Source organism: Melanerpes formicivorus, unplaced genomic scaffold (genome assembly GCF_026170545.1).
Source record: "Melanerpes formicivorus ecotype bairdi unplaced genomic scaffold, bMelFor1.0.p_v2 SCAF_37, whole genome shotgun sequence".
Classification (NCBI taxonomy): domain Eukaryota; kingdom Metazoa; phylum Chordata; class Aves; order Piciformes; family Picidae; genus Melanerpes; species Melanerpes formicivorus.
The window spans coordinates 4,597,743-4,604,429 of NW_027142389.1; the positions used below are offsets into that span (position 1 = coordinate 4,597,743).

Genomic DNA, 6,687 nt, shown 5'->3' on the forward strand with positions numbered 1-6,687 from the left:
GTCCAGCCCACCTCAATGCCAATGCTAATATGGACACAAAAGAACCTCCCAGATCACAATCTGATCTTAAAAAGGTTCAAGCTGCTGTGAAGCCATATCCTGAGGCTATAAACCAGGCTTTTTTAGAACACTTAAGGGCTACTTTACAGCAGAACAAGTCAGTGCTCACTATGGGACCTCAGGATGTAGGTTCCTGCCCTTTTGCTTTGTTTTGCAGCACAGTCACCCAAACTGAAGAGACCCACGGCTCCACCCAGGCTAACAGCTACTCTGCGGGTGTGTGTTTCAGGCTGCCAAGCCAGCCCAGCCCTGGGTTTACCCATGAGAAAGCTTTGCTGTGTGGGGACCAGGTAGCCCATGCTGAGGCAGCCACCCCAGGACACAAAGGTCCAGCCACTGGGGATCCCAGATGCCCTGCTGGGGGCAGCTTCCCCTGCAAGCCAGCCCACGGGCTCACACACTCCTCATGGTGTGGTCTCCATGCAAGCAGCATTGCCCCACAGCAGGCCATCACACAGGCCCCTCACCATGTCCCCACCAGTGTCAGGCTCAACACTGGGTTACACCAGGCTGTCACAGAGACAGGGGATCAGGCAGCCCTGTCAGCAGCAGTTCAAGGAACACATTGAACCACACTTGGCTTTGTTACACATGAAAATTCATACCCTGGGCTTGGAAAAGGCAAACAGCTGAATATTACCATCTACAGAATAGACTCCCTGATAGCAAACTGAAGTTTTATGCTCCTGTTGTATAGATCAGTCTACAAAGGCAAAGAATATAATCCCCAAGCTATATGTAAGAATAGATGAGCCCCACAATCACAGGACTTCCAGAATGGGGCCTTTAATTTTGCCCCAAACAGAAGGCCAGCAGCTGAGACACCATAAGCATGGGCCAAAACCAACCCTGCATCTGACTTTGTGCCTTGGAGAGCAAAATCACATCTCAAAATCATGCAGAACAAACTAAGGACTAAGAAACCATACCATCACCTGGGAGGAGAATAAAGGGGCCGAGGGAAGCTTTTGTAGCTACAAAGTTTTAGTTATGGGTTTAGGAAATTTTGTATGGAAAGGAGGTGAGTAGCAATATGTAGCAACCTCTGCACAAGAACTGCTTCTAGGTTAGAGCAAACAAAACTGTCAAGGGCTTAAAAGCATGAGCAGACACTCAACTCCTTTCATGTCATTAATCAAGATGAGTATACCATGTAATGGTAATAGATAGATCAGAAGACCTCTGGAAAGGAAGAGATTCACGTCTAGAATTGGAGTAAAATATTTTAGGCCTGAGCTAAACTTCAGAGTTTACTTTCCTCAACAGACAGCAAAAACATTACTAGCTACCAATTTGTAAAACTTAAAGGAGGATCTGGGTTAGTCTCTCCTCCATCCCTGGAAAGGTGATGGAGCAACTTATCCTCAGCACTGTCTCTAGGCAGATGCAGGATAAGGAGGTCACTGGGAGCAGTCAGGAGTGGTTTTACCAAGGGGAAGTCATGTTTAACCAACCTGATAGCATTTGATGAGGACATAAACAAGTGGATAGATGATGGCAGTGAAATGGATGTGGTTTATCTTGATGTCAGGAAAGCATTTGGCACCATCTCCCACAACATCCTCACAGCTAAACTCTGCTCAGTGATGTCCAGTGACAGGACAAGGTGCAAGCTGGAGCAGAGGAGCTTCCATATGAAGACAAGGAAAAGCTTTTTCACTGAGGGTGACAGAGCCCTGGAGCAGGCTGCTCAGAGAGGTTGTGGAGCCTCCTTCCCTGGAGACATTCAAAATCCACCTGGATACATTCCTGGGTGACCTGCACTAGGTGATCCTGCTCTGGCAGGGGCGTTGGACTCAATGACCTTTCAAGGTCCCTTTGAACCCCTAACATTCTATATGATTCTGTATCAAGGGAATCAGCAGGTCCTGCCCCACACAATGGGCTCAGTGTTATTCCAAACAATCTCAGTAACTTCAAAGGAAATAAGCTCCTTTCTCCAATTTGTGTTATCTGTGAAGCACTCCAGTTCCTGCAGGACTTCTCACCCTTTCTTGAACCTCAGACTCCCAGTTGGAAATCCACATAGGATTTTTACCATAATTTCCCTTTGATCTCAACTTGCCAAGCTTAGAAAACATGCATTTGAGCTTTGGGGAAGCCAGGTGTCCAGTTGGCTAGCAACACATTGGCACTGAAAAGAGAGTTTGTTACAGAAAAGAAACTCTGTGAAATTAATTCAGGGAAAGCATTCTGCAAACTGTAATTCCAGGAATGTAAGTTGTATTTTTATTTCAATAAGAGGAAGCCATGGCAAAGCAGTATTTGTAAGGATTCAATATCTGCCTGCTCTACTAGTAAAGTAAGTCAGCCTTGGCCAGGCATGTTGCTGTCTATGTGACAATGCAGAGAATAATCCACTGTGGATGAAAAAAAGCAAGTTTTCTGTAAGCACTTTCTCCACCCCTGCTGTGTGTCCTGGGCCAACTAACACCACTCAGCTTTCTCCTTTGGTGGCTTCCCACTTCTCAACCTTCTGTAAACCCACCAATACAAAGATGTTGCTCTCCACTCCCTTTCTAAAACGAATACTATGTAAAAGAAAAAAAATCCTAGCAACAGAAGAATCTCTTTGCTCCACACAGTGGTTTGGGAGTCATCAATGTAGCCCAAGTGCTAAGCCAGGCATGGGGGACACGTGAGAGATCAAAGACTGGTATGTGATAAGAATGCAGACAGGAACTCTGAGAGTCAGCAGTCTTGCAGAAACCAAAGTTTCTCCAAGACTGCTGAGTATGAGCCTCAGAGAGGACAATCCTACTAACACTGCAACCTGTCACCTTGGCTCTTTCTCAGGTGAGATTAAGGTTACTCTTACAGATGGACTTTAGACATCAGCTGCTTGAGCAGCTTCTTTGACAGCATCCACCTTTTCCCCTGCTTCCATAGCAAGAGCAAGGACAAGTGGAGAACAAAGAAGAACTAAAACTGAGTTTGCTTCTGAAGCGGTACCACAGCTACTTTATGAGAAAGGTACTTAGTGTAACAATTATCCCACACAGTTCACTGCAAATGCCCACTCCTTCCACTCTACTTACTTTCTTCAACATCCAAAATGAAGAAGTTCTCCAGGGAGACTTGGTGAGGCCCAGGGATTTATTTTTAGACACTAAAGAAAACAACTTGGTGTCATGGAGTACCACAAAAGAAAGAACAAGGAAATGTGAACAGTCCTGGATTAAGGATCCCCTGGTTAGAATCAAAAATAAACTCAAGAGTTACTGAACTTTTCTGCAAGGAATACCCGAAGAGCTGGAGGGAGGGAAAAAAAAAGAAGCCTTAAAAAAGAAAGAAATTAAAAATAAGTAACTCTGTGGCCTGAAGTCTGCTTACAGTGCATAGTATTATAGTCTTAGTGTCAAAAACTCTTTACTTGCTGAACCAAGTAAACTTACTTAGAAGCTAAGTCATTGTAGGATACTACTTAATGCTAATTAATCTGAAAACCAGGAAATTAAAATATTAATGATAGTCTTTTTTCAAACACTAACAGAAATTAGTCTTGGATGTGAAACTACAATTAAAAAAAAAACAGTAATTCACTCAAGAGTAAAAACCAGCACAAAGTAACCAAATGTAAACATGAAACCCTGTTAAATCATCAGGGATTAACATGCAACAAGACATTTCCAAGAGGTTTGGGGTTTTTCACTTCAGCACCAAACAAGCACTTGATTGGAAGAGAGTCATCTCATAAAAGCCTGTAAGCTTGTTACTGCTTTACTCTGTCCACCCATAGCAGGTACAGCAAGAAAAATCATCACACTCCCCAGTCTAGATTTTTTATCTCCCCCCATCCAGATCTCCAGTGGTTCAAGACAGACTCAGTGCCGATACACATCTGGGGGAAAAAACTGCACCCAGACTAAGAAAGCTACTATGTCCATAAATAAGACTGCAGTAGTGACACTATTAGTACAGCCTTAGGAACCTGAGCTGTACCAGCAATCACCAACTTCACTTCCCATGTCTGCCAAAAGCTCACAGTATTTTGCAAGCCCCGAACAGAAAGAAAATTGTCAACCAACCCCCAGCTTACATAGCATGTGTACAGATACTGGACATGCACCAAGCAATAATGGTTAATCACCCTGATTTTTAATTGCTGCCTCTGTCCCACACAGGCCACAACTGTTGCAACTCCACAACTCTAAGTGCAGTACATTATACTTATAAAACTACTTTTCAATATCCATGACTCAAGAGCACAATTGCTTCCCTCTCCACTAAGTACAGCATCTGTAATACTGTATTTACAGTTCTGACCATAAAATTCAGCTTTTTGTTAAGAGACAAATTAGACAGCCCTCAGTTAACTTAATAACATAATAACCTATGACCACAACTCTGCAGGTTTACACACCCCATGCCACTTTACTCATGCAAATGAGATGTCTGACTTCAGCTGGATTAGCCTTGTTCTAAATGAAGAGTTTGAAGTTTCCAAGACTCTGTCAGAAAAAAGGAATGCCATACTAAAATAGTTTTACTCTGATGAGCTGCTTTGACTCCAGAAGATACGGAGCTACTTTTGGTTATACAGGAACTTACACCCAACATCAGAAGCACCAGGCCAGGGGAATACAGGGGCAGAGGGCTGGGGATGGCTTCTTGTTTCACAGAATAGGGCAAGCCGACATGCAAAACAAGTACTCCTAGAGGTGAGCGCCCCCGGGTCTATCAGCAGACTGTACAACCAGTGCACTTTTATGCCGTCATTCTCTAACAAACCTTTGAGGGCTAAAGACTGGAAGCTAGAAGACCCTCTCTTGAACTGCCACCATGCCTGGCACCAATACAGTGTGACCTGTGAGAGGCTTAAGTCCTCAAGGAAAACGCGGTTCTCCGTCAGCCCCCTAGCCTGGCCACCTCTCGCCCACTTAACGTGGGGTGGCCATCTGCCCTGGGCGCATCCCGCAGGCCTCGCATCATGAGACCAAGATAAACTTTACCCTCCTCAGCTGTCCCCCCAAAGCGTTCAGGTGTATCAGCCCACCCTCAATGTGCTGCCCCAGCACTGACATGAGCAGTAAGAAGGGGCCCAGAGCTCAGGGAAATCAGAAGACCGAGACGCAGGTGACTGCTCCTAGCCGGCGGGCAGCAGCTAGTACCGCGCGGCGCATGCGCTCAGCCACACCGCAGGCCCCCGGGCCGCAGCACACTGCGCAGGCGCAGTGCGGCACAAGCCGCACACGCGGGCCCTCCAGGCGTTCCGTAGGCATGCGCAGTCCCGCAGCGTGGCGGGTGCCCAGCCCCTGCCTCTGCGGGGCCGCGGGGGAGGCGCAGTGAGCCTGCGCGCCCGGGGTGGCTCCGCGAGCGTGAGCCCGCGCCGCCGCCCTCCCCCACCGCCGGCTCGCCGGCCCAGGGGCATCATCATCACCATCACCATCATCGCCGCCCTCCTTCCCGCCTGTCCGCCGCGCCCCTGTCGGGCGGGGGGACCCGACCGCCCCCCCGGGACTCAGTCGCGCCCGCCCACCGCCCCTGCGCAGCGCGCCGGGCTTACCGTGCTGTGCGGGGCTGTTGCGGGGGGATCGGGGCTCCGGATTCAGCCGGTTTCGGCTGGGTCGGTCCCGGCGTCACACAATGAAATCAGCGCCTCCGATCATTAATTCTCATCATGATCGTGACGTCAGCGCAGACAGCGGCCAATAGGAGCGTAAGATCAGCGCCGGCCGGGACAGTGCTCGCCCCCGCCCCTCGCCCGGGGGGGCGCGCGCGTTGCAGGCTGTGCCCGGCCGAGGGGCCGCAGCGGGGAGCGACAGGCACGGAGGCCGAGCGCCCGCCACAGCGCCCCGCGCCCGCCACAGCGCCCCGCGCCCGCCACAGCGCCCCGCGCCCGCCACGCTGTCAGGATCTGCCATAACGCCCCGGTCCGCCACAGCACCGGCCGGGGGGGAGTAGACGGCCCCTCAGCGGCCTCGCCGCACCCGGCTTCTCAACTCCCTCAGAGCAGCCCGGCATTATTCCCCCGCGCCGGAAGCGGCTCCTCAGCGCCACCCTCAGCCTGTGGCAGCTGCCCTACCGGCCGTGCCCTCCACCTCACCTGCCCCCCCGAGGGCCTGGGGTGCCTCGGGTCGTGGGGTCGTCAAACGAGCCCGCTTCGGACAGCTAGCGATGGGTGCCGTGGAAATGCTGAGGCCGTGTAACGCTGTATCAGTCTTTTCAGAGAAATACCTTGTAAATAGCTAAATAAAATTTACAACCGGTGTTTTGCACCCTTCTCGCTGTGCTGCTTCAGACAGATGAGGAGGTGTATCTGGTCAAACCTGAGACTGATCAGGATTTCAACTGTGTGGATGTTCTGAAAGTCAAGAAAGAAAACTTTGTGTTACCTGGGGTGAATAATGCCTGGTCTGAGAAGAGATGGCATCTCTTCAGGTGGGCATCACAGGCACGTACCTTGGAGGCCAGGCACCTCGCCTGAGTGCTGTTTGGGGCTGCTGATCTTACAAGTGCAATGGGAACTGCACACACTCACAATGGGACCCAAAAATCAGAGTTGAGGAAACTCTCCAGACTAGATGATAGTTTAGAAAGCCAACGCTGCTTTATTGCAGTGCTGGGTGCATGGTGGCTTCCTCCTCCTAACCAAGATACAAGAGAATTGCTATTTTTATAGAATCA

At 49.5% G+C, this 6,687-nt stretch overlaps 1 protein-coding gene across 4 annotated transcripts in view; it reads right to left on the reverse strand.

Moving 5' to 3' along the window:
* The window catches only part of HDX (highly divergent homeobox), a 39,600-nt gene extending 33,891 nt beyond the window's left edge, over positions 1 to 5,709 (reverse strand). For 2 of the 4 annotated variants that reach the window (XM_068157659.1, XM_068157657.1), the window contains exon 1: positions 5,567 to 5,709. Coding sequence is in view for 2 of the 4 variants with exons in the window: in XM_068157656.1 (XP_068013757.1) it covers positions 3,099 to 3,110 (12 nt within the window). In the remaining 2 variants the exon portion in view is untranslated. Of the gene's footprint in view, positions 1 to 3,098; positions 3,510 to 5,566 lie in introns of those variants that run through there. The other 2 variants (XM_068157656.1, XM_068157655.1) reach the window with 2 other exon arrangements.
* Positions 5,710 to 6,687: the final 978 nt, after the last annotated feature.